The sequence below is a fragment of the Parus major genome, chromosome 3 (assembly GCF_001522545.3).
Source record: "Parus major isolate Abel chromosome 3, Parus_major1.1, whole genome shotgun sequence".
In the NCBI taxonomy this organism is placed as follows: domain Eukaryota; kingdom Metazoa; phylum Chordata; class Aves; order Passeriformes; family Paridae; genus Parus; species Parus major.
In genome coordinates, this window is record NC_031770.1 from 17,444,862 (window position 1) to 17,472,842 (window position 27,981).

The 27,981-nt window shown below is 43.1% G+C and overlaps 1 protein-coding gene and 1 long non-coding RNA gene across 5 annotated transcripts; one reads left to right on the forward strand and one right to left on the reverse strand.

Moving 5' to 3' along the window:
• Positions 1–272: 272 nt before the first annotated feature.
• Positions 273–27,842, reverse strand: MIA3 (MIA SH3 domain ER export factor 3). 4 transcript variants are annotated; one of them, XM_015621063.1, is made up of 29 exons: positions 27,683–27,842; positions 26,888–27,021; positions 21,526–21,612; positions 17,036–19,946; positions 15,823–16,110; positions 14,151–14,212; positions 12,836–12,967; positions 11,582–11,603; positions 9,510–9,598; positions 9,281–9,358; positions 9,077–9,187; positions 8,193–8,264; positions 7,882–7,986; positions 6,994–7,116; positions 6,774–6,891; positions 6,066–6,121; positions 5,897–5,987; positions 5,656–5,794; positions 3,946–4,047; positions 3,785–3,845; positions 3,629–3,664; positions 3,470–3,537; positions 3,116–3,213; positions 2,868–2,999; positions 2,598–2,666; positions 2,396–2,472; positions 2,174–2,245; positions 1,409–1,568; positions 273–1,127 (listed from the first exon to the last, which is right to left on the reverse strand). In XM_015621063.1, exons 1-29 carry the CDS (start codon positions 27,840–27,842, stop codon positions 868–870), a joined length of 5,913 nt encoding a protein of 1,970 aa, XP_015476549.1. In that variant the 3' UTR covers positions 273–867. The 4 variants fall into 4 exon arrangements, with proteins under 4 accessions (XP_015476549.1, XP_015476551.1, XP_015476550.1 ...); XM_015621065.3 differs by lacking the exon at positions 27,683–27,842 and adding an exon at positions 27,475–27,603 and having other exon boundaries at positions 868–1,127; XM_015621064.1 differs by lacking the exon at positions 2,174–2,245 and having other exon boundaries at positions 868–1,127.
• LOC117244168 lies at positions 9,697–11,727 on the forward strand. Its single transcript, XR_004496745.1, has 3 exons — positions 9,697–9,972; positions 10,761–10,926; positions 11,356–11,727. It is a non-coding gene; the product is annotated as an uncharacterized LOC117244168 (long non-coding RNA).
• Positions 27,843–27,981: the final 139 nt, after the last annotated feature.

The following is a 27,981-nucleotide window of genomic DNA, read 5'->3' on the forward strand; positions in this document are numbered from 1 at the left end:
TTCTCTAGTGGAGAGGCACTGTGGAAACACAGGTCAACTCCACAACTTCCTCAAGGCTTCCAGCTCTGGAAGATGTATCCCCCATGGTCCTCATTACATGAACCAAGTCCATATTGTGTCAGAGTAGATCAGCATGAGGGTAACACGGTCGTTACCCTGCAGCAGCATTAACCTGGCCTTGATTCAATTCTCATTCTCAGAACTGTAGCGTTCTCTGTCACATTACTGAACCAGTGTCCTTTCTGAACAAAACGTGGCACTGAAACAAGGCCTTCGGGGTTTAGCAAAAGGAATTTTGCTTTTTATTATAGCTTTCCTTTGAATACAGTGTCATTTGTGCTTCTGATCTCTGACCAGACATTTTTTTTAAAAAACCCCAGAACATCAGAGTCCTCAAGTAAACCCCTAGCCTACAGTAACTGCAGCTCAATGATGTGATGGAGAAGGCAGGTTCGATATCATTTTACTTAAAAAATTATTTCCACAGGAAATGATTTGATTTACATTTTTAACGAAATTAGTTCATTTGCCAACTGGTTACAAAGGCTACATTGAATTAAAACTCTCCACACAGGTACTTCCTTCCTATTGCACTTTTAGAGTAGGTTCAAGTCCATCACAGAAAGGTTCTTGCAGCCCAAGTGGATGGATGAGTTTGTGATCATAGATGCACATAAGATGTCTGTAGCAACTGGATAAAAATTAATCCTGCGAAAGCTGAGATATACTGAAATGAGACCGATGTCTTCAAACCAAGAGCCAATTCCTAGAGTTGTGCACATGGGAGCCGGGTCTGTGGAGCCGGCCGGGTGCTGCAGGCAGGGATCCTGCGCTGGGGCTGTGCGTAGTCCTTGGGGCCGGCTGCCCTCAGTCCCTGGGTGCCGGCGGAGGCAAGTCTCTGTTGGGAGAAGGAGCATAGTCCCTGGAAGCCTGCGGGGGTAGCCGAGGGCCTGGAGGATAATCCCTGGGGCCAGGAGGGCCAAGGGGGCGGAAGGGAGGATGCCCACGTGCGTAGCCTCTGGGATCGGGGGGAGGCGGGAGTGGGACAGGAGGCAAATCTCTCATTCCTAAACGTGGACCAGGTAAGAAATCTCTTCCAGCCGGAGGTGGCAAGGGAGCACCACAACCTAAAAGGAAAGGAAGTTGTGGAGTTAAATGAAATCCTGCTTTAACCTAAAGCCCATGAATTGTATTCTAGGGACTTTTGGCTGCTGGTTTCCATTTTAGAGTAAACAAGGAAAAATACCTTGGCATTAAGGAGGCTTGAAAAAACCCAGCCCATCCAAGCTTACTGGGCCAGCTAAAGCCCATGAAGCATGAGGAAGCCGTGTGCTAAGGAAAAGCAGATCTGGGTTCTGCAATCAGGCTCCAAGAAGTGAAGTGTCAGCACAGAGCACTGCAGCCGTACCTTGGGGCCCAGGGAGAGGCCGAGGCCCGAAGTGCCCCCGCAGAGGAGGTGGTGGTGGTCCTGGTGGTCCGTAGCGAATGGGCGGTGGAGGCCCCATCACTGGGGAGCTCATCAAAGGTGCCCCAGGGAAAGGAGAGGGGCCTTTGGCACCAGCGTTACCCTGGGAAAGATGAGGTTACACTTCACTGAGTTACTGCAGCAGACAAGCACTGACTGCTGAACAAACCAACTGTTTCCCAGAGGAAAACAGGTACAAGGTGGGGGGTGGGGAAAGAAAGAAAGAAAAATAACCCAAACACACTCCAAACCACCTTAACCAGGCAGAAAACAGGACAGCTACTGCACCAGCATCATCCCTTCTCCCAGAACACTGCTGGCACTACCCAGGAGTGAGTGGTTAGTGAGATAAGCTCGTGCAGATGAAGTTGAACTAAAGAAAAGTTCAAGACCTGTTGAGGTGTCCTTGGTGGACACCCCTTTGATTTACACATGGAATTGTGCTTAAACACCACAATTAAGTCAGCTGCTTAGGATTATTGCTGTAGTCACTCCAAAGTGTTTGCCCACAGTCCTTAACAAGAAACATACAATTTCCTCAATCCCACAAAACCCAGAGAGCGACTGATCCATCATTAAAGAAGCCTTTTGAGACAGAGGGATGAGCCCTTGGTTAGTTCCACAGAGCAGTTATTCAGCACTTCAGAACACCAAGCCTGTTACTCCTCTCCATCAAAGCATCACCATGTCCAGCCTCTGAATACTCACTGCAGCTGGCTCCATGGAGGAAGGTGAATCTGTAGTTACATTGGGGGCTTCAGACTCTTTGGGAGAGGGTTGCTTTTGGGGTTTTTTTGGACAGCAAAATAGTGACAGGATACAGACAAGACAGAACATGATACAGTTAAAGAAGCGGGAGGAAGTACATGTATTGGTACAAGTATCATGTATTGGAAAGGGTTCCTGAAGGTTGGAGCATTCTCAACTCACCAGTCCATCCATTGCTGTGGAAGGGGAGGAGGTTCTTGGCTCGCTGCTGATCAGGGATGCCACAGCAGGCCCAATATCTATAAAGAGAGCCATGAATAAATGTCCTACCATGCCTAGGGTAGGGAAGGTGGGCTTCAAATTGCCTCTTTGAAGTGAAAGAATAATGAATAAGTTGCAGTTGGTTGCAGACCACACAACTTACCAGGAACAGACATCCTTCCAGGCAGCTCTGGAGGCCTTCGTGGAGCAGGGGGGCCATCCACCATTGCACCTTAAGGGAAACAAGAACCCCAGAGACCCTAAATAACACAAACCTGAGCTATTTCTATTAATAAAACCCTACCACAAACCACCCAGTGTATTAATAGAGCAGGTATCAATATCAACATTCCTAGAACCAATATCTACCTTGGTGTTTCTGGGTTTGTAGCTTAAGAGGGAGTTGTCAAAAAAGGGGATTTTCACTGCTTACCAAATTCACCCCTCACGCCTTCTCTTCGAGGAGCAGAGAGGGGCCGGGCAGGGACATCAATCATCTGTGTGGGGGATGGATTTCCTCCACTCACAGGTGATGGGCCAGAAGAGCCATCTCTGCTTAAGGGCCCTGTGCCAAAGAATTAAAACCACTCGATTTGCTTTTCTAGAATTTAGCACAGCCCTATGTTTTTATGATGTACTGACTCCAAGACCAAAGGTTTAGGGAGAACCAGCAGCATTTACCTCGTCGAGGTGGGATCTGGCGGTCAGGTCTGCCTGGAGTTGGCTTTACAATGACTGGTCTTTGAAGCACGATGATTTTTTGGTTTACTTCTATTAATCTGATTTTAAAAAATAAAGGTCTTTTATTATGATGCAAGAAATACATGTGAGTTGTATCTATTAGAATGTAACAAGGCAAATTGCATTGCAAAATATTACAGCTTTCACTAAGAACTGTTATTTTAACCATCAAAACAGTTTAACAGTAGTTAAGATTAGCAACTTAAAAATGCACTGCACATTCTGAGCTTTTTCTCCCCCGAGGAACTCCCAACATGTTCAAAGAGCAGTAGAGAGGGTCTGTTCTGTACTTACTTCTGTCTCAGGTTGGCTGCTTCTCTTTTTTCTTCAGCCAGAGCTCTCTCGGCTGAGCGGGCAATGAGCTGGTAGGGAAAATTTTGTCAACTGCATTAATGGCACCAATGTGACATCAAATACAAACTGTTGGCATCACAAAAGGATGAACATTCTTACCCAGTTGTCATGTGCCTTTTTCTCATGAGCAGCAATCTGAGAAGGAAATAAACCATTTAGTTTTTATCCAACTACCAGGATTTCCCACAATGCACCTCAGAGCACCGGAATGATGCAGTAAAAGATGACACAATAACCAGGAAGCAAGAAGTTTACCTGATTTTTGTAAGATCTCTCTGTTTTCTGCAATTCTTCTTCCATATCTTGGATCCTTTGCCTGTGCAAAAGGAAAAAAGAGGAAAAGGAGAGATGTTTGAATAAATTTTTCTCAGTGCTGAAATAAAAGGAAAATAATAATCTTCAGAAATTCAAGTTACTTGTAAACTTTCACTTCCTCAATGGCCAGCACAGCTTTTTCATCTGCAGCACACAATTTCTGCTCCTTCTCCTGACGCTCATACTCTTCCTGGGTTAGTTTTCTGCACAGGGAAAAAAAATGCACCATATAGTTCAGCATTCTACATCTATTACAACTCAAAATCAAGGTACTCCCCTGCCAATGACAGCAATATCAAAATCTATAATAATGTGTGAGATCAGAGAGAAAAAAGAGGTTTTTTAGAATGAGAGACAGAAATCCTGTCTCTTGAAACCAACAGACAAACCCTTTGTGTATAAAACCTTAAAATTACGGAGTTGACTAGAAAGTTCTGTCAGCTTCTGAAGATCTGTCAGAATCTACCAACTGCAGACAGTTCATTCCTTCAGATCCTGTGGTTTTCCTAGCAATGCCACAGATTGCAATCCAGATTTATAAAGGTACAAACAAGGAAATCCACTGGACTGACACCAACCACGGGAAATGAAGAAATGAATGTGTGGTGAGAAGAGGAAAATTTAGGGCCCAGGTGACAAACACATTCAATAGTTATTAATCATGTGGGAAGCTTTTTCCAAGTATTCTAAATACCAATTCAGTATATCAATTTCAACAGTCTTTTTATAACCTCATAGTTCATTATTTTTTTTTATTTTTCATATTTTTATGGAAGTATTTAAGAGGTCTATAGTGTGTTTAACTTACAGGAGCTATCCCACAGAACTGGAACCATTTAACTAATAGCCAATTAACTATTGCTCATAGCTTAGTTCCAACAAAATCCATTTCCTCAGCTAAAAGTCAAAGCAGTTTTCCAGAAAATAAAAATTTCAAGGAGTTCTTCACTCTAATCAAGAAGTACTAACAGGCAGTGTAATCTCCTGTATGCTTTGTGAGGAACAGAAATTCTTCACACAGGTCAAGATGAAGTTTTCCCTGAAGGGTGGGCTACCCTCCACTTCTCCATTCTAAGTTTATTACACATGGATCCATGGAAGTTACAAGGTCAGGCAGTTTCACTACAGCCTCATTTCCAACTCTGTGCTTCCCCCAACCAACACACTTACACCATAGGAACTTCAACTGCTTCTCCATCACAATTTCAGCTTTTCTACAGAATTTAGCTGAGAATGTGCCTGAATCCTATCCTCAAATTTTCCCCACAAAACAGAGATGGTATTACAGACATTTCAGTAAGTAAATAAATGGATGAGGAATAAACACACACAGAGCAGATCCTCACCACTGGCAATTAATTCCTCTCAGCTGCCATCACCAACTCAGCCTTCTTTTAGCCCTTTGAGAACACAAGAAGCTCACAAGGCTGAAATACTAAAGTTTCTACATTATGAGAATTAGACTCACTGAACAGAAGTCAGAGTAACAGAAACAAATCTTAAGGGCACCTATGTTCTCCTTGACACTTCTGCATGATGTAACAGAGCAACCACGGAATTTGCAGATCAAGCCACCCACCTGCCCTCTCCAGAAGTTTAAAAGTAGAAGGCAATATGGTGTGTGCACACTGACAGTCTTTTTAGAGTCTCTGCCATGGTGGCAAAAGTGAAGAAAGGATACCAGCTTCAGCTGTATCAAAAGACTAGCCATCACTCATTCCAACCACAGCTTCCAAGTTCTTTGATCCTTCTTAGCGAAAAGCATTTGGACAGTGCCCATGATAGAACAGACAGAGTAAGGAAAGGCTTACTTCTGGAGTGCCATCTCCTTCTGCTGGTACAGTTCACCAAGTATCTCCACCTTCTGCTGAAGAGTTTTGCATTCATTTTCCAGTTGTGTTTTGGCTGACTGCAGTGAAGAGGAATCATGTTCCAATGTTTTTATCTTCTCTGTGGGAGAAGCAGTTGCAGTAAGAACCATTATGGCCACTTACACGCTCTGTTTCTTCTTAAGCCACCAACAGCACTAAGCAGTTATTTTGCTAAACCTACCTTCCAGCTCGTGTCTTGCTGTTACTTCATCATTCAGTTTGGATTGCAGAAGATTTCTGTCTTCTTCAACGATAGATAACATCGTTTTGACCTGAAAAGAGGAGCAGAGTTTATCATCATGGGCATAGCAGTAATGTGACTGCATTTATTAGATACTTGTGCAACATACCCTGGAGACATCCATCATCTGCTTAATCTGAGCCTTCATCTTCTCACTCTCAATATCTAAAACAGAAAAATATCTTTGTTTTCCCTGTTTTAATCATGAACAAGTCCATGAACAACTGTTATAAGTAACACTCCCTACACTTTAATCCCTGCATCCTTACATGGTCAAAAAAAAATCCCAAAAATCAAGAAGTGGGAATTTCCAGCCCACACAGACTATAGGTAGAGAGGAAAAAAAAAAAAAAAAAAAAAAAGGATTTCAAAACCAGAGATGCAGGAAATATATGTGCAACATCACAAATGACAAACTGCCTAAATAGCTTTGAAAACATCTATTTTGGTCTTTCAGATTTAAAAAATATGATTACCTAAATTAGTTATTTATCTGGAGGCAAGCAGAAAGCTCATTAAAAATTCATATAAAAAATAAATGCACCAGAACAACAAAGCTGAGACTCTCAGCCTTTGGAATGCTCTTAATTAGCAACCTTTATACACACTCTTTACAGCCGTGTCACTACACCCATGGTTTACCTAAAAGGTAATCTAAAAGCAATTATTGACCTTGTAGCCAGTTCCTCCCTTCAGTTAGGGATATTTTGTGTTTGATGATTCAGGCTGGCAGCTCTATATGCATGGATTCCCCCTGATCCCTCTTTAACATGCCACAAGCACAGCACCACATGATCCTCAGGTAGGATGACTGTACCTGGCAACTCTCCATTGGCCAGATCCTCTCCTGGGCTCCACTCATGCCCTCTGTCATCCTTCTTGACCTCTGAATCCATGTCCAGCTGCTTCAGCTGCATAATGCAATTGGTTAAAACCTAGTAAAGAAATCAAAGGTTCAATTGCCCTGCATTTTGTGAAATATGACAGAGTATTTTATGATGCATAATATTGAAAGCAAGCTGGTTAAGAGAACCTACTTCAATTTCATTTTCTTTGTAGGCAAGTGTCTCTTCTATGTCCTTCTGAGATTTCTGATACAGCTGAATCTGCTCACGGAGCTCAGAATGCCTCTCACTCCAACCTTCAGCTTCTTTTAGCAGCTGTATGAAGCACCAAGGCAAGATGATTACTTGCTGTGTTTTTAGTATACGGTGTATGTAATTAAGTCAATTTTACTGCCAGCTCTGGTGATAACTGATCACCATGGGTCACAGATAAAGGGTAAACTTCAGTTAGCAGTGTCATTGCTGCTCCATTGGCAGAAGTGGATACCGGGAAACTTTCTGCAGTTTATTATTAGGTGGCTTTAAAAATTTGTCATTTTCTCAGCTAACATCCTGACATCAAACTGCTCACACACCTCAAAATATGAGGAATTAATTGCAGTACAGAGGTAATCAAAACACATTCCTTAAAAAGTCCCATACTTTACATATGAGGAAAGAAAACAGATATTTACAATTATTTGGAAAAGAACTGTCCCAACATTCCAGGGCTAAAACTCCCCCCCATTATCTTTGCTTTCTGAAATACTTTCTGGCAATTGTTCACCATTACTCCTTGAGCCCTGATCCCAAGAGGCAATCTCTCCATCATGCCACCTCAGCACAGACTCCCTGTGACTTTGCCGACAAAAACTGCAAAATGAACTGGCAAAACCTTCATACCAGAGATGTGGCTCAGCTGCACAAACAGCCTGTACAAGCAGGCACAAAGCATTTGAATTTTATCATGGTAATAGAAAACATGGAATTCTGCCATGTTAAAGAAACAGAGGCATGCTGAAGCTACACCCAAAAAAATTAGGAATAAAGGCTGGATATTTTGTTTGAAAGACCAGGTTGCCTGGCCTGGGCATAACTTACCTGTTCCTTGCTCTTTTTCAGTCTAGCATTCTCTTCCTGCACATGATGGAGCTCAGATTTCACCTTTTCTTCACTCAGTTTAGCTTCATTAAGGGCTATCTGCACCTACACACGAGACAAAAAGGAATGAGAAGACAAAGTCAAACTATAGTGGATCGACAGCTACAAAAAACCTAGTTAAATGGAAAAGAAAAAGGTACATACGCACAAACAACCTGCAACCTGCCAAGCCAGCATTTTCTATTTCATAGATAAGAATTTTCCTGGTACAAAAACTTATGACTGTTGAGGGGGTGTAAATAATGCTTTACCTCTGAAAGCTCTGCAGAATGCATAGTGATAGCTTCCTGCAGCTTCTCCAAGGACTTCTGGGTTTCAGAGAGCTAAGAAAAAGATGAGCAGTGACTTAGTGTTATCCTGGCACAAACCTCAGCCTGAGTAATTATTTAACCTGTGTCTTCTGGAAGCATAAAAGCTAAGTCAAAACACCAACAAGCTTCCATTTCAAGCATCCATTTGCTGGAAGCAACATAGCAGTACCTTATCAACAAAGCAAGGAATAGAAACATTCAGCACATTTAAATCTACTTCTACCCCTGACTCCGCCTGTCTGTGGCCAGGAAGTTCCCTGTACACCTGTGCAGTCCACAGTGAGAGGAACTGCTATCATTAGCAGCAACCTTTGAGCAAAAGAAGGCCAAAGAGCTTGTTGATACAGAAAAATCAGGCTTTAAGAAGAAGAAACAGAAAACAAATATGTTTGGCCAACAAGAAAGAAGGGCAGCTCAGGGATCTTCACATTTATTGTAGAACTAAATGCTGCTCTGAGTACAAGAAAATGTCTCTTCCCAACCTGAAACCTTCAGCTTATATTGCCTAAGAAATTCCTGGCTCCATCTGGGAAGTATTAGACTAGCCCATGACTTGAGTGCATCTGTTTGTGTGTGAAAGCACATAACCACATCAAGATCTTAAAAAATAAACAACCCTACAAAGCCCCCTAAAAAAAACCCCAAAAAATAAATCAACAGACTAATCCTTTGATCTTGCGATAAACCTAAAATTTCATTTAATCTCCCTTTTTGAGGGGGCTCACCTTGTTTGTTCTACCTCTATCTAAGCCATCAGGTCATGACCAGCTTTTAGGGAACATCAAGCTAAGGACAATGTAAGACACAAATGTAACTGTTCTAACCTTGTTTTGTTTCTTCTCATTCTTTTTTCTCTCTGTTTCAAGCATGGTGTGCAGATTTTTCACTTTGTTATCTAGCTGCTGATTTGCTTCTTCCAATTCTTTGACAGTGTCCTTAAAAAAACCAAAAATGTAAAACCAACCTAAAGCAAACTATTTTTATTTGTGTTGCTGCTTTCAGTACAGAGACAGTTAACTTTCTCTTACCTTAAGCCCTGCAGTTTCATCTGAGAGAATGTCTTTTTGTTCTTGGGCCACTTTCACAGATTCCTTTGCTTCCTTTATCTAAGCACAGAAACAACCACACAGAACTGAGGAAATTGTCAACATAATATTCAATACGAATAGAAAATAAAAATATGTTAGATATTGCATTGACCGTGTCATTAAAGCAATAACAGATAATTAGGAAACAAAGGACAGCTTAGAACAATACCTTTTGATCATATTCTGACAACTTTTCTAAGATTTCTGTCTTTTCTTGAAGAAGGTTTTTAATCTTTTCAGCAAGTTGTTTTTCAGTCACTAGGAAGAAAAAGAAAGCTTACAGCAACTGTACTTCATATACTGTGGAAAATAAATCAGCTATTGTTACTACAACTTCAAGGAACATTTTCAGGTAATAACTAAGGCATAAATCAGGAGAGTGTTAATTCCTTGGCAGTCAGCCCTTTCTGCATCTCCAGCTTTCACTTAAAGTAAGGATTGAAAACAAGACCATAAAGCTGACACAAAGCTCCTGCATCCACTTCACAGAACCCAGAGCAGAGGTGCTGGCTACACACAGCTGAGGTGTGTTCAGGGGAAGACTTGACAGTGCAGTCTCAGACACTCAGGGACATGCCTTCCCTAAAAACCACACTTCTCCTCTATTGAAGCTGGATGTTTCATCAGCAAAGGTAAGAGGATGAAAGCTCTAGAAGATCTACTTGGAACAGAACAAGAGACAGTTGGTTGGGAGACAGCAGCAGTAGTCTTAAGGACCTGATCTGCTTAGACCACAAAAGGGCTGTGACCAAGCAGCAGCCTTCAGGCATGCATTTGCTTCTCACCCTAAACAAGGCACCAAGCAACCCTTAGGATTCAATGAAAATCGTTAACATACTTCAATTATTTTATTACAAATTATTTTAAAACCACACAGTTGTTGTTTTTCAAATCCTAAGCCACCTTAGTCTGACTGCCCCAAGCGCCATTTTCCTCACAGCAAATCCTGCAGCACAACAAGGAGCACTGGTTGTTCCAACTGCATCCCACAGAGTGCAATGGCAATTGCTACTCCTCCTTTCCCTCCCACACGAGGGCTCCTGGGACAGTGTATCCTAGGCCCTTCCCACTCTGGGCAGAGGAGAGACAGCAAGGGGCTGCCAAGGTTCAAGATAGCCCTCAGCAGTTTAAAGGAAGCAGCAATCCCTGCATTAGCTTGGCCTCCCAATTTTACTACTGTGATTAAGCGAGGATAGTAGATTTTTATCCTTGGGACTCCAAATGTAAGCAATGTTTTAAAGCATTTTTGTTACTGTTAATATTCCTCTATTTTGGATACAGATTTTAATAGCAATGTGGCCTGCATCATGCTTGAAGAATAGCTATTTGTTCTGATCTTTACTAAGTAGTTTCTATACAGCATCAAAAAGAAGATTATTTGGGTGGTGGAATTAAATCCATGTTCCTTGGTTTTTTTTAGGGGTGACTGCTAAGTAATTTCTGCACCACCAATACCAATAGTCTTCCTGCACTACAGAAACCACCTCAGAGATCACAGACGGGCTTTTTTCAGCTCATTAATTCTGCATTAACTGTGTAGAAGGAAACTTCAGTATAACCATAATGAAACTAGAGAGGAATGACTGGTAAGTAAAATGTGAGGGGGGAAAAGATAGACTGCATATGAAGACAGTTCTTCCATATTTGAATTTTCTATTCAGTTATGAATTCTAGCAATCACCCTACTTTGGATTTATATTTTTTTTCCATTCAGTACACTTTAATTTTATAAACCTGAAACTGGAGAAAAACTCTTGTAAAAAGTGATGTGCTAGCCACAGGAATACCTGCATATTTAGATCTACATTTAGTGTGTCTCTTTGCAACTGCACAGCAGCCAGTTTCAGGTTCCCCTCAACTGAAAAAACAAAAGGAACCAGCTCCCGCTTTCTGAGAGAAACAGCAAGCAAAGGCAGACCCACTGCTGGTCAGAAAACCAAAACTCTGCCCCATGAACCAGTGATTCACATTTTTGTTGAACGAAATTAATCTTTTCCTTGCCCTTTATTTTACAGGTGCAAGCTGCAGTTTCTCCTGATCAAAGCATTATCAAAGGCAAGATTTAAACCCTCAGATTCAACTAAGTATCATCTACTGGCCAAGCTTGCACTGTAACCTTGGACTGAGCACTCTCTGTGAAAGGGAGTGAAGATGAATACTCGATCCTCTGAAACAGTATAAATCTTCAAAACTTTTAGGTGCCTAAGCATCAACAACACTGAAAAGTAAAGAGAAACTTACCTTGATAAATTCTACTCTTTACCTATGGAAGAGGACAAACAAAAAGATTAGCAATAAAAAGTGATAAGTGAAAAATGTTATTAATATTCCCTATGGAAAAAAAGTGACCACTTCCATGCTGGTTAAAGCAGCATATGGAAAACACATCTATCACTGCCAGTGAGTGTTGAGTAACACTACAAATGAGCTTAAGCTGTTTTCTAATAAAAGCTCCCAGGCTAAAGCCCCGTCCCGGAGCCTTAGTAAACGCCTGTTTACTCACTCACTAAAGGGATACTAGTAACTGCCCACAGCTAATTTGCACAGAAAATGAAGCCATTTTGTATCAAACCACAGCCACAAACTTGCAAACACAAAAAACCCCTTTGTAAACACTAAAAACCCCTTGCATCCCAGTTCTGTGCCCTCTAAAGCAGTATGTTTACATGACAGGTGCTTGTTTCGAAACTAACACCATAAAAGAAGACTTTCTGAAGCTTTTTTTATGTTGTTCTATTAACACTGGTTTTTGCATTCGAAACTGATCTGGCGTATTCAATATCAAAACTAAGCAAGGGGAAAAAACCTATCAATATTGTTTGAGAAAACATGTAGTTTTGGTTTATTTTTGTCAGGCAAATATAAAGTATTCCATCAATTTCCAAAGAAATATCGGGACTAAACTGGACAGCTATAAAATAAATTTGCCTATTTGATTTTCATCTCTCAGCTCCCAAGGAAAAGCAGTGTTATAGTTGAGAGCTGGTGATAGAATTTTGTTGCACATAAAATTATCCATGTAGGAATGGGAAGAAATGGAAAAGGCTCTCCAATGAGAATTAATATCATGTTTTTAGGTTTCTAAATGAAGTACCTGCAAGCAGCTGGACAACACGAAGTGGGGAGGATTAACTGTTTGTTTTGGATATAGCCAGCAACAGGCTCAAGCACATGGAAGGCTTCTCATTTCAAAGTTATGCTGACCCTTTCCTCAGCCTTCTTTATTTACAGCATACTCCTCTAGTTTGCTTTCGAAATTACCTCTTACTAAGCAATCTTCAAGGACCAGCTCATAGAAAATGCTTCTTAGCACTGCAACTTACTTTAGATATTCAGCCCAGCATTTAGCTCCCATTAATGTTTTAAACAGAAAAAGTAAGAACACAAAAGACTACATATCGCTTTGACGCCAGTAATGCTGAAACAGTTTAACCATACAAAGGACCACTTAGTTTGTGAAACATCAGCAGGCTTGCAAACATGAAATATACTCACTGAAAGGCAGGTTCTCCAGAAAAATATAGCAAGTGTGACAATTCCCACTAAGGCAGTTATAATAACAGGCTCCCATGGAAGTCCATGGAAATCAGGCCCAGGACGCATTTCCTCAGGCAGCGTGGCAACCAACTGCAAACCGACAGCAGTGACAGCTATGAGCGTGTTTTCATTAAATAGAGGGGTAAAACAAGCAGTCTGACAGGTGCTTTTATTCCTCCCATAAAACCAGGGAACCATCTAGAGGTTTCTTGCAGTTTTTCTGCAAACTGCAAACCGAAAATGAAGAAAACCACAGAGCAGCCTGGTGCTGACATTTCAATGCAAAACTCACAAGTACCAGGAGGACACCTGACAGTGGCAGTCTGCTGGCAAAGAGTCACACCAAAATGAGTACACACTGATGCGTACAATTTGTATTACATAGCACTGGTAGTTATTTGACCTGTTTCCAAATAACGCTACAAGGATGGAAAACTATAGAAAAAAATAAACCCAAACAGTTTTACATCTGGGTGTTTGTGCCAATCCAGTGCAAATGGCTCAGATCTGCTCCCAGCTGTTGCCCGTCAGAGGGTCATATGGCATGAGTCTCCTCCTCTACCTGGAGGTCAGAGAGCACCTGGGGAAGGTGCGAATGCCTGGTACAAGTTATGGGGCTGATAGTGACATGACATGGCGCTCAGGGAACAAACTGTGTGAGCCACACGGGAGCCGCTGCATTCTCCCTTTACTTTGCTCCTACTTACCCTCTCTCTCCCTACCTTCTCCACAGCCGGCAGTGAGGGGACGGAAAGGAGGGCGCACACCTGCCCCTGCACAGCCCGGCCGGGGGGCGAGCTCTCCCCGTCATCCGGGGAGGCCGGCAGCGGTCCCCGACGCCAGCGGCCGCCTCCGCTCCCGCGGGATTGCCCCACACTGCGGGCCGGGGGCGCGGAACGCCAGCCCCCCTCACGGCGGGGTGCGCCGGGGTGACCCCCTGAGGGACCCGCCTCGCTCGGGGGAGGTGTGTCACCGCCCGGCTCGGGCCGCCGGAGCCCCTCCGCCGCTCCTCACGGCCGGCCCGCCCGCCCTCCCGCCGGCCGCCGTTTCCCTGCCATCACCTGCAGCAGCCTCCGCCGCGCCGATGGCTCCTCCACCGGCCACCCACTGCCGCCCGCGGGATCCATGGCGGCCCGGGAGCGCCAGGCACACGTCAGCCCTCCCTCCCGTCCTCCCTCCCTCCCTCCCTCCCTCGGGGCCCGCCCGCCGCGCGCCGCCCCTCGCGGCCTCCCCGCCCCCGCCCGCGTCACACGGCGCGCGCCGCGCCACTCACCCGCCGCTGCAGCTCCCGCGCCTCGCCAAGGGCCGCCCGCCAGGCGGCGCCAGCACCGGCACCTGCGGGCGAGAGGGGGCGGCGTCACCTCACGGACCGCCCTCACCGAGCCGCCTCTGCCGCCGCGCTGCCCCCGTGCTCCGGGGCACTGGGGAGAGCGGCAGGAAGCCCTCGGGAAGTGCGCTGGTATTCCACAGGCGGCGTTAGGAGAGGTCCCGCAGGAAGGGACGCGGCTGTGCGGTGGCACGGTGCCGAGCCTGCCTCAGAGCACACCCAGGTCCTCCAGCCGTGAATCAGAACAGCACACACTCTTCAATTCCTAACCGCGAATCCCTCCGATTAGTTTCCAGCACTATTCATAGAACCACTATTCTAAGTCAGAAGGGGCCACAAGGACTGTCAAGTCCAACTCCTGGCCCTGCACAGGACATCCCCAAGAATGACACTATGTCAAACACCCTGGAACTCTGTCAGTACTAAGTACGGCAAAAGCTTTAAACCATCTTCAGCTCTACCCTGGCCTGAATACTGCTTTCTCATCTTGCTGCTTCTGCTGCCACACATCCAGGCCAGCAGATTCCACAGCCACCTGCCCAGCCTGTTGTCACACCAAGGAACATCAGCTGTGGCCAGACTTTACCATCATCCACCCTGTTACTTCCCAACACTTCTACCAGCCTTCCTAAGAATTCCTGGCAAGCAGCATTCAACCACCTTTAAGAAAGGAATGGAAGATAGTCTGAAATACAGCTGAACATCTGACTACTTAACCAGTAAGTTACCTGCTAGCCATTCAAAATTCCTTCGTTTTCCTGGCATTCAACCTAGAGTTTCCTTCAGAACTTAGAAGTTGCTCCAAAGTGCTTGGCCCTAGAGATGGTACAGCACCTCAGGAGTGCTCAAAAGCTAACAAAGATGTGCCTGACTTTTTTCCTAAATACTCAGTGGAGACAGAATTATTAAGCATAATCAGAAGTGAAGGCAGAACAGCAAAGCTGAGAGTAGCACTGGGAACACAGTCAAAGATTGTTTCATGCTAAAACAGAGCTGGGAAAGATGACAGTAACAGGATCCCTCCTTGGCATAATGGTGAGACAGCACTCTAGCTCCAGAGGGACAAGGCCTCAGCCAGAGGGAGCCAAACATTTCTCCTACTCCAACACACAGAGAAATGATTGAGCTGCCTGAGGGGGAAGCTACACACCACCTTCCCTGGAAAGTAATATGGCCCACAGACATGGGCTAAAAAGAGCAAGAAGAACAGCACACAATTCTATGGGCAATCCTGTCTATAGAAGGTGAACTTTAGGCTGTCAACCCCTGCAAAGAGGCAGAAACCTGGGCTGATGGTATGCCTCCAGGGATTTTTCCTCTCTTTCTCAACTACCATCCTGAGACACAGTCCACTAGCCCAAGCACAGAACTCTAACTCTGATACAAGAGCACCTTCCTTTTTCCTACATTGCAAAACCATAGTAGAAAAATTGCTGTGCTAAGTTAGCAATACAGTACTACCACTAGAGGGACTGTCACGGATCAGGGAAAGCCATGAGAATTACAGCAACATAAAATGAAAGTATCAGTGAAAACTCGTGCTATTTGCCTAAAATACATTAAACCATGCACGTCTTCAAGAGCAAAACAACAAAATAAGCCAATTCCAAATGGTTACCTTCAGCAATGTGTTCGCTGGCACCGTCTCCTGAATCAACTGACCCAAAGGACGTATCTTCCAGGAGTGGTCCTCTTTCACTATCATACCCTTCTTCAACTTCTCCACTATCTGAGAAGTTGGCCTCTTCATGCTCAGGTGGAACATTGACAGCCCTCTCCTCTTCCTCAATAGGCTTCTCTGGCCTCTTATCTTCAATGAGCTGCTGAAATTCCTCCTGGCTGCCCTCATCAATGATATTTGGGTTTCTGGTGGAAACACTGTCATATTCAGCCGCTTTTGTACCATCTGTGACAGAAAAGGAGATATGAAATAAGCACTGACCTAATGTGTATTTCTTACAGCTACCTTCAGTGAAATGCTGCATGTAACAAAGCTTTCTTGACACTTTTTTAATATTTCAGCTTGTGTATTTTTTCAGTATATTCCCAATCAACTTCCACTAACATGTAATTAAATGTCTGTATGAAATTCATGAACGATATCAACCACTGACCTTGTAGCAAAACACTGCAAGGTGAAATATTTGCATCATTCATGACCTTATCAGAAATCACATACTTAACATGTACTACTGTAAGAGGAGCCTGGCTAAAAGCATATCTTAACATCTTGCACACTAATCAGAAAACCCAGCAAGTTTGCAAAAGACTCTACCTCTGGTTCTTGCCCAATTAAAAGATCTGTTTGTTCAGTATTTCTACTTACTATTTTATGAACATGGGCAGAAATATGATTATAAAGAGACCCTAGATTTTAGGTGCCTGGATTTAGTACCTGGACTTTGCATTAATCACCAAATCTTTCACAATCAGGTGATAATTAGTTCAGAAAAAAAAGACTGCTCTGAACCCTCCAGAAAATTCAGCACATTAGTATATGTGGATCCCTGTTTCTTAAGGAGGTACAGACTTGTCCTGAGTGGCTTCTTAATGACCATATCCATGCATGGATCTCACTTATCTTACACAGAACTTGGTCCATGAGAACAGGTGCGCTGAACTCAATATCTTCCCTTAGGATTTGTCCCTGGGCCACTCTCATCACAATGCTAAAAACATGCATTAAAAATAAGCAAAATCCCAGGTTATTGCACAAGGCCTCTTTCAATTCTACTCTCTCACCCTCTTCCCGAAGCTTCTCTGTGTTAGTGTTGCTTGGGACAGAATTTTACTTCAATTTAATCTACTTATTAACTAGTTTAACATCCTACCTTGAATGTGCAGCTGGTCATCTTCCTGTTCTGGAGAAGCAAGTGGGACACTCTCACCAGCAGATGAATATTTACTCCTTAATGAATATATTAATTCTTGAATATCATCCATAAGTGCACTCTCCTCATCATACAAATCCATCTCCTTCACCACCTCCTCTTTATTTTCTGCCACCCTGGAATCCAGAACTTTTCCTACAACATCCATAATGTTTGATTCTGAAAACTCCAGTATCTCATCCAGAGCTTTCTCTATATCTTCATTATTCTGGCTCGCCATCTGAGCAAGCTCCATCTCCACCTTCATGTCGTGGAACATTGCTTCAATCTTAACCACGTGTTGGAGCCCAAGGTACTTCTGTAGGCGCATCACGCGCTTTTCGTCAAGGAAATCGCTCATTATTGAGAGCCGCTTCACAGACTCACTGAAGCCTGTTACAGTGTCACTGCTGGCTTCTGAGCTGTCAGCCGGGCTGGGGACATGGGCAGATTGCTGGTGGTCATTTCTTGTTTGCTCTAAATTTTGCACCTCTTTTGAGTCTTTCTGTGAAATGCTCTCTGGGAGATGATCTTTGCTTCGGTCAAAGTCATTGCTGTCTTCTGTGTGAGGAGATTGGAAATTATGTTCTTCCACAGCTGATGGTTCCTCAGGTTCAGAAGACTCCTCATCAGCTTCCATGACATGTTGCATCTCATCCAATTTAGCATTTTTTCTTTCTGATATGTACACTTCTTTGTTCCCAGTCTCACTTGCATTTTGCATGCTGATTGTTTTAGCCTCCTTAGGGAATGACTTTGTTTCTTCTCCTGTTTTGTAAGTAGGATTTGGGGTTCCTGAAACAGCTTCACTTCCTTCTAATTCAGGATTTGTATTTTCACTACCTACTGTATTACCCTGGACATTTGCAGTCTTGGCTTGTGACAGCTTTGCACTTGCTGCATTTTCATCTTCCAGAAGCTCATCATCTGCTTGTTTCAGGTCAGGGTCATTTTCAACATCTGTTTCTTCAGACTGCAATTCTGCTCTCTGTGTTGTTTCTTCAGCCAAATCTTTGCCAAGGTTTCTGTCTGATCCTGCCTCCTCAGGACGAGCAGTTCCTTGCCGAGTAAGATCCTCTGTATTAGTGTTCTGCATGGTGCTTTCTGATTTTTCTTCAGGGGAATTTGTAACAGAGCTGTCTTTAGACACTGGCATCTTGCCAAGATTTCTTGAAAGTTTTTCATTCACCTCTGCCTCTGAATACTCAGTCTCATTTTCCCATGGCCTAGGTTGCTCAACAACTCCGCTATAGCTTGGGTCTCCTTTGCCTACAGGGTTTTCTATTTCCAGTTCTTTGCCAGAAGGGGCAGCATTTTTATTTTCAATTTTTCCTGCTTGTTTTAAATTTTCTTCATGTCTGAGAAGTTCTTTCTCCACAGCAGGCATTCCATGCTCCACTTTCTGTCTCAAGAGGTCAGTATCTCCTGGGTCACCTTGAGATGCATTTTTTACCTCTTCCACCAGTTTGGCTGGAGCATCAACTGGAGGCACGTTCTCAGCTTCCCCCATCTCCATTGTTTTCTCCCATGATCTTTTGTGCTTTAAATCACTTTCCAAGGACTCCTCCAAGATACCATCCTCAAACTGTTTCTCACTTTTCTCTATTGAAGCAAGTGGAACTCTTTCAGGACTTTTGTTGATATCATCATCAGATGGTTCTGAGGCATCTTCCTTGTTTTTAAGAAATGATTTGGACTCCAGAGCATTGCCTGGACTAGGCAAAGCATGAGGATCAGGCACAGCTGTACCTTTCACTGCTGCAGAATGTGACTCTGTTCCATCAGTGAACTGCTCTTCCAGCTGCTCAGTTTTGTTGGCTTTTTCTTTTGAACCCAGATCATCTGTACCCACAGGTTCCTTTCTGAGGGGTTCTTTGGAAAGATCCTCAAGCTGAGTTACTGGTGCTTCTCTTTTACTAATTAGCACCACCTCATCGTGTTTCTCTTTTGTTTGTTTAGATTCAGATCTGTCTACACTTACAATGTCGCCCAATTCCTTGCTCTTACTGAAAGCATCCTTAAGAATTAATGTATCTGAACCAGGTTCCTCCCCATTGTCTCTTTGGTTATTTAGCTTTGTAGCACCCTTTGCAGCTTCATCAGGTTTGTGATTTTGTGACTCAACGTCATAGTTTCCATCATCTTCTAAATCCACAGGGGATGTAATTTCATTCTCTGCCGTAAAAGACAGCAAAGGGATTTCTGCAGACTGATCTGCAAACTCTGGCTCCTCCTCTTCATTGTGAGGATTAATGCTCAAATCTTCATCTAAATCATCTTCCAGTGACGTAACAAGGCGAGTCACTTCATCATCTGATACAACAGCATCAGCAGTTGAGCCAAATTTTGTTTTTAAGTTCACAGAGAGCTCTCTGTTTAAAAGTGTATAGGCATTGACTTCTTCATTCTCTTGGTCAAGTTGGCTGTTTTCACCCTGAGGAATACTAGTGTTTTTGGTATTTTCACTTTCTAGCCCTTTTAATTTCCCATGTAGCATTCCTTTCAAGTGCTCATGTGCAATTTGGTCTCCCTGAGAGTTTTCTTTGTGACTATTGACACTGGAGTCTCCCCCAGTATTTTCAGTTCCTTCTGTAAGAGAATTGTCAACTTTGTCTGCCAAGGCAAGTTTTTCCTTTTCTTCTTTGGTGCTTTGCTCAAGATTGTCTGTCTCCAAAGCACCTAGGGACTTTCCTTTATCAGTCTGTTCAGCCTCCTTATCCTTCTCAATTCCTTCAGCTTGTTTTGTCCCTGAATCACTCGATTCAGTTTCCCCTTCATTTGCTATTGTCTCTTGCAATGACTTCAGAAGTTCATCTACATTATAATTATCAAAGTCATCCCTTCCTCCATCAAAGCAAACAAAATCTGTTTCCTGAAATGAAAAGCAATGCAGTCAAAAAATATTTTCTTTATAACAGTGATGAGACCAAATACATTTATCTACTTAAATAGAGATGCAGCAGCAATGTAAATTATATTAATCACACAGAATTAACCCTATAACCAAAACTCTTTGAAATCAGGGGAGGTTTTGCCCAGGGATTCATAAAAAAAACTAAATAAAAAGATTTTGCAGGAACAAAGTGTAAGGCAGCAATGGAGCTGGCAGTATTACACTGCTCTCATCACCATATGTCCTGAGTGAAGAACAAGTCTATTGCTGAATGCCAGTGAACAGAAGAAAACAAATGCTGCTAAGCTTCACAACCGCTGTTAATTGGCGTCCCCTTAAAGGACCAAGTCCTCCAAGCAGGAGCTCTCTGTCATGCCATTTCTGAAAAATAAATAGAAGCAGTGCGAAACACTGAACACTATTTCATAGAACCACAGAATGGCCTTGAGTTGAAAGGGATTTAAAGGCCATCTCATTCCAATCCACTGCCATGGGCAGGGACAACTTCCACTAGACCAGGTTGCTCAAAACTCCATCCAAATTGCCGTTGAACAATCCAGGGATGGGGCATCCACAACTTTCCTGGGAAACTTCTGTCAGTGCCTCCAAAGAATTTCTTCCTAATATCAAATCTAAACCTGCTCTCTTTCAGTTTGAAGCCATTCCTCCTTGTCCTGTCACTACGTGCTCTTATAAAAAGTCCCTCTCCATCGTTGTTGTCGGCTCCCTTCACGTACTGGAAGGTTGCAATTAGGTCTCTCTGGAGTCTTCTCTTTTCCAGGGTAAACAATCCCACATTTCTCAGCCTTTCCTTGTAGGAAAGGTGTTCCAGCCTTCAAATCACCTTGGTGGTCTCCTCTGGAAACATTCCAAGAGGCTGTTGTCCTTCATGTGCTGGGGACCCCAGAGCTGATGCAGCACTGAAGGTGGGGTCTCACCAGCGCAGAGCAGAGAGACAGAATCCCCTCCCTTGCCCTGCTGGCCACAGTGCTTTGGATGCAGCCCAGGATTTGCTCGACTTTCTGTGCTGCAAGCACGCCTAAAGCTACAGCCTCAAAAGGCTTTACTGACACAACTCCGGAGTTGCTGCTATTAGTGCATGAAAGCCAGCCATGTGTGAAAGGGCTGCAGGACCAATTCTAGAATCAAAGGGCTAAGTGTACCCAGTTTTTGTTTGTTTCTGGCAGTACTTTAAACTTGGAAAGTTTGGGAAAATAAGCCATTTTGATTACACACTTGCAGGCCCACACACAAGACAGCTAACAGAACCTACAGGGCTCAATCCAGCTTTCTTTAGAAGAAAACCTTAACATTTGAGAAAAGAAAGGTCAATGCCCACATTTTGGGCTGATACTTTCACACCCATGCACATAAAGGGCTGCACAAACATTCCACCCTGCCCACACACATGTGCACCTCTGCACATATGTAGCTGCTTACTAATAAAAAGTTACTAAAAATCACTAGTTTTCCCAATTTCTACCTTGGGATTTTTACTGAATGCCGAGATAAGAAACAGTAAAACCCTAACTGAAAAAAAAAACAGAACAAGACTTACATCTGTTGGTAATTCTAGCTCCTCATTGGAATAGTTATGATTTATTTCAAGTAAATCCTTTGGAAAATATCCAAAATCACTTCCAACCTGCAAAATAAAAGCCCAAACAAAACACAAACAAACAAAAAGCAGTAAAGGTTTAGAAACAATATGGCTATGTCATAAATTGCAGACACCAGTAGTAAATATGTTGAACTCACTCTCAAGTATTCTAAATGAAGTTTAACACAGTGAATAAAAGACCAGTGATGCCTTGTTTATGCAAGAGTTTTCAGTGAGGTTTTATACTTAAATTTCACTAGAGCCTTGTGAAGATGGTTTAAGTTTGACTCTTCATGTTTTAAAGCCTGACTTATAACAAGTTATTAGGAAAATAAAACTCAGGCCTTCTGACTCTCGTGCTTTAACTGCTATTGTGCAAGTACCAGAGGCACCACACATACCTCAAGGATTTTCTCAAGTAGTAAGCAGAAGAGGATCTTTGACTAATAAGATTTACATCCATGTACAGTATCATAGCCCAAAATACTCTCTCTTTGTAACTTACAGGAAAAAAAATTCTTAAAGCAGATTATAGAGAAATGCAAAATTGTACTCAATATACGAATCATTTAAAAACCTGTTTGGAAAATATACCTCCCTCTGCAAATGCACTGCTGCTCTTCAGTGCCTGACACAAGCCAAAATCAGTCACAGAATGGTGATTTTCAATGTGCTAAGGCAAGGCAAACAGTGGAAGACAAGAATCTCTCTTATCACTCAACAGATAAGATCTACACAGAGTAATGCTCTCACTTGAGAGTTCTGACAACAGCTGTCAAGAAGCCAATATTAATAGCATGCAATCACTACACTGATTAGATAATTAGGTAATTAGAGCCTGGTGGAAACACCTAGAAAGGTACAGAGTTCCTAGACAACCAAAATATCTGGGGAAAAAAATAAAGTTGTTCATTTCCTCAATCATTTGTTACAGAAGAAAGATGACAATTGGCAATTTTCTTGAAGAGTTTGTGTAGGGAGAACACTCAGTTAAAGTTCAAATTTAAAAAGAAACTGGGAATGGAACATTAAGGATACACAGATATATTGTTACACTGATAGCACTGAAACAGGTTAACCTTGCCTGAAGCTTTCTGGATTTACAATGGTAAAAAAAAAAAAAAAAAGAAGAAATCAGTATCTAGTAAATAATACGTACTAATAATTTTTGGAGGTGTTTGTTTTAATATGCAAGCAAAGTAAGCACTGATGCACTATAGGACTTCCTTTTAAAACTACTTCTTAGTCAGATCTTACCTTCCATAGTTGATATCTTTGAAGTTAGTTACATATGTATTAAGAAACCCCAAAGTGTTCCCTCCCCACCTTTTGTAAATGCATATGTTCTCTTACTGAAAAGAGATTATATATGCATGTTTATTATCGGGAATTACCAATGGGATTGGGAAATTCATTTAGACAAGTAAAATCAAAAGCTTGTCTTTGCATGGTACACTAGAGTTTAATTGTAAATTGGCTTTTTCTCTCTGCAAACTTCTAGCCCAGTTTTTAATGATCTTTCTGAAAACAAAAGTTGGTGCTTCAAAGTCTCCTTACAGACTAATCTCTGTGACAACCATTAGATTCAGGCATCACAACTTGAAACTCCTTTATTGCAAGCCAAGCTGCTGACCATACAAGTCCCTGCAGTGACACAGTTTGCCACTTCTCTGGTTTATAAGCCATATGGGATCTGCCTGCCCAAAATTTCATCTGCTTCTTTCCTTACAAGTCCTCTCTTGTAAGGGGGGAAAAATGCCTCATTGTGCAAATAAATGAAACATTCATTCTCTACAGACACAACAGAGGAAAGACACTATCAATGCCAAGTGTATAAGGGAGAAATAGCCACTCTCCTCCCAGCTAAAAAGTTGTGTATGGACAAAACACGTGGCTGTGTGTACAGCATCTGGCCCCCCTTGTGCCCACGAGTGACAGGCAACTGCTGCAGATTCACTGACCAAGAAGCCTCATGCCATCTATCAGAAAACAGAGAGCTGGGGAATATAATGTTTAAATCTTTTTAATTTTAAAGCCCAAATCCTAAAGCACAGGCATCACAGGTAACTAAAACTTCAGAACACAAGGCAAAGAAGAGCTGGTTTGCATCTACTGAGCAGTGTTAAAAAAACACAGTATTGCCCTAACCCTCTGGGTCCTCCAGAAATACTGTCTTTCTGTTCTACTTAATTTTATCCACCCTATCTTCTTTTTTACTAACCTATGTACAGGGCATGAAAACAAACAAACAAAAACAAAACAAAAACCAGCAACACAAGTCACAATTTGCAGTCAAGTCCATTTCTTGTAACATGAGGCCAGAAATGGTTTCAACCTTGAATCAAAGGTATGAAGTTCACCCCTTTACCATAAGATAAAATAACCATCTTAAAGTGTCTTTGAGAAAATGTTTTGTGAACAACAAGCAGGTTTTACTTGGAATGATCTGAAGTCCTTTTGGAGTTCTGGACCCTGCTACAGTGAGGGCAGAGCACAGGATAAATGCACAGGAACTTTTAAAAGAACTTGATGGTGTAAGCAACACAAGATTTATGCTGAAGAGGAGACTGATTTACAGCAGGATACTGTGCAGAGGAAAATGAGAGTACCTTATATGCTCTGTCTTTTGGCCTTGGGGGAAATAAAAATCAAGCATATTCCTCCAATTGATGTATTAATTAAATTCATAATATAAAATTACCGTTAAATAATGGTAATAGAGTATTTTCCAATAATTTGACTTCGCTTACTATTGAGGTTTAGAGAGCTCTGCTAAAAACTACAGGACATATAATGCATAGAATATATATTATAGCTGGGTTCTAGAATTTTTTCACACGCAAAATACCCAGAGAACATAGTGTGTGCTCTGTGAGCAATTTATACCAGACTTTGTAAGCAAAGTATACCAGACTGGCATCACAATATAAAGGAGCTATTTTGTCAAAATACAACATGTTTTCTGGCACAGGGGAAAAAAAAAAATCAACAATGGCTTGAAAAGGGTGAAGTGAATTAGAAAAGCAAAGGCAAATAAAGCCCAGTCCCAACTGCTATAGATTTTTCAGCCCTGGTGAATGGCCCCTTTTCTTATCAGATCTGGCTCTTCAGGCCAGAAATACTATTGTATTTCTCATGGCTCCTTCAAATTGATTTTGGAATTAGAATCTGTATTTACAACTTGTTTGAGATAAGCCCCAAGTTGCATTAGCTGAAGTTTCTCATACACATATTTCCCTGACCTCTGCTCACACCTGGCAATCAGAATTCCAGTTAGCCCTTGATTTCATAGCTTCTATTCTGCCCTAATAAATCCTTTCCCAAAAAAACCCCAAACCTTTGGGGAATGGAAAAAGGCAGTAGGGTACATGGATGGGATCAAATGATGGACACAAAGCCCAAATGAAGTCACACAATGAGATCCCAAAAGGACCATGGCAGAAGGTAACATGCCTTCCATTGGAATTCTTTTGATGGCAGACCTCACTGGGTAGCCTGGTTTTAATTAGCAAGCAGCAGCTTCCCCCTGGCTCCAAGACTTCCCACAGCAGGCACAGCTGGCCTGCATAAATCAAGCTGCCCAGCCAAACCTGGCATAGGAAACCAGGCTGCCCAGCCAAACCTGACACAAGAAGTCACGCTGCAAGAGAGAGACCCCAGTGCTATCTGTGAGTTAGGGACAGGGCAGATATGCCAGTGCCCTGCTCAAAATGCAAAGGAGGGCACCTCTGACCCTGCTGCAGCACTTCCAGTCTGGTTGTTGCAGTGTTATGATTAATGCAGCAGCAGTCAATCAAAGACAGATAAAAGAAATAAAGGTTATAGCCACCAACCAAAAGGAATCAGTCTGGCAGCACTGCCCTAAAAGGAGCACTGAAAGCCGTGTAACACAATTGAAAAATGACAACAAATAAAATGGAGCTTTGCAATTCTTTCCGACCTGCCAGCTGCAGCTTTTACTTGTTAAACTCAAAGCAAACATCCTTTTAGCTTGGAGACACACCTAACTGTTGCATGAGCCTATCAGTGAATAATTAAACTGAATATTAACTCAGCAATTACCTTAACCTGCTGTCTGATCTTGTTGCCTACATTATATCTTGTTAGAAAATGCAAAATTGGCCCCATGCTGCTGCTCTGTATCTCGAGAACTGGCAGCCCTGGAAACCTGTACCAGCTAATTACCCAGATTATTTATGGTACAGAACATGTCAGAAGGGAATTACCAGCATGACAGAATTATTAACTCTTCTTTAACCACGTGCTGCATTTTTTCTATTCACTTCTGTATCCTAATTGGATTCAGCTCCTACTGAGAGCTTGGCTGTCCACACCCAGCAAGTGGTTACAGAAAGTGATACATCCTGATTTTCACTAAACCACTGGCCCCACAGTAAACACCCCGGTGTGGTTTCAGGCACCCTGAACCACTGTCAAAATTGTTTGTCCTTTGTAGAAGACCAGAGTAAGAAAGAAGATTGGAGTAAACAATTTGGATGCTAAAAAGGATGTAGGGGAAATATGGTGAAGAAGCAACAGGGGCTAGGTCTAAGCAACCTCTGGATTGCCAACATTTTCAAGGAAACCCATAAAAATTGCTCTTCCTCCACGGTACCTCAGTTCTGCCTCTGCCAGGCAAAAAAGATGCCTATGAAAGTCCAGATGAGCTTTCTGCGAAGTAACTGCGAGGATGGGGATGCTCCTTCCCCATTAGCAGAAGCCTCTCAGATTGTCTTGCTGACTCAGACAAGGCCACTACTCTGCAAACTGCTACAGCACAGCTGATAGAGACAGACCTTTTAGAAATCAAATTTACCTTAATCCTTTCTAGTATTACTACTTATTTTTCCTCCAACTCTGCATGCAGCTTAGATAAAAAGGGGAAGAAGGCAGATGAATATTAGGACGAGAAACATAATTAAAACATGCACATGCAGCGATCTTTACCAGGATTACAGAGTGCAGGATGAGACCATGTCATGGGAAAACACAAGCACAAGCTTAAGCCACCCTAAGTGGGAAGGGAGGCTCAGCTTCCAGGTAGGCCTATGGCTACCACCACTAAAAGTGCTGCAATAGGAGGTTTTCAACACCAAGGCAGTTTTCTAACAGTTTTTAGACACATTAGTGTTGCCCAATTTTCACAGTATTCAGGTTTGATCAAACCTTATCCCATTTCCCATTTCCACCCTCATGACAAAGCAGCACTCACTGTGTTATTTAGCCATATTCAAAACTCCAAGTATTCTCTTACAAGGAAAAAGGAATGAAAATAGATTACCAAGAAGAACAAATAGAATAAATGCTTTACAGTACTTACGCTTCCAGCCCAAAGCTCAGTTGATTCTCCTATTAGTTTATAATATACATATACCGCTTCTCCCTTCTTAAAATTTACGAAGCGACAATCCGGACCTTTAAAATCCTGCATGGCCTTCCCTCGGCACATTAACACTGTTGAAAGAAAACAAAGAGAAGAGCAAGAGCATGACTTAAAAAAGAATTTACATGAAAAGTTTCTTTGCTAACTGGCAATAAACAAGACCTCCTCGCATGCACCGCTTTGCTATTTTCCAGATTGGGTCAAGAGATAAGAACTAAAGAAAGTATAACTAAGAAATTTCTAGTTATAATTAACACAAACAAACAAGCCAAGTTATAACTAAAAACTAAAAAAAAAAAGGCAAGTTATAGCTAAAAAAGAAAAGCAAGCATTCTAGTCAAGACAAGGGTTTGACAAAGCACTGGAGAGCTGTACTTCAGGGGTGTGCTATAAAGCTAATTATTAATGTTAAATCAGAAAGATAACATCTGTGTCCCAGCGAATAGGTCCTGAAATTATCCCAGAGAACACCCAGAGAGCGGGTTTATCACGAGAGGGATTTGCAGGAGGGAGAAAAAACAAACCAAAAACCCAAACAGGGAGCTGCGGGGATCAGAAAACTTGGCCGAGGAGAGAGGGACGGCGCGCGTGGGCGTTGCGTTCCCGTTTCCCCGATTCTCCCCAATTCCCGTGCCAGAGCCGGCGGAAGGAGAGGGCTTTGGGAAGAACCTCCGGGAGGCGTCTTCGCCCACAACCCCCGTTGCCGGGGCCGTGCCCGCCGCCCCCACTCACTGCTGCACTCGAGGTCGGCGCAGCGCTTGCGCTCGGCGAAGCGGCGGCCCAGGTCGGGCGCGGCGGCGGCGGCGGCGCAGCGCGGGCCCGGCGGCGGCGGCGGCAGCAGCAGCAGCAGGGCGAGCAGCAGCCGGGGGTCCGGCGGCGCGGCTGCGGCCATGTCGGCGGGCGCCGGGGAGGGAGGGAGCCGGGCGGGGAAGGAGGGAGCAGACACGTCAGCAGCGCCGGCGGGAGGGCGATGTGGCGGGGGAGGGACAAGCCCGGCCCCGCCGCCGCCGCCGCCGCGGGAGGAGGGCAGC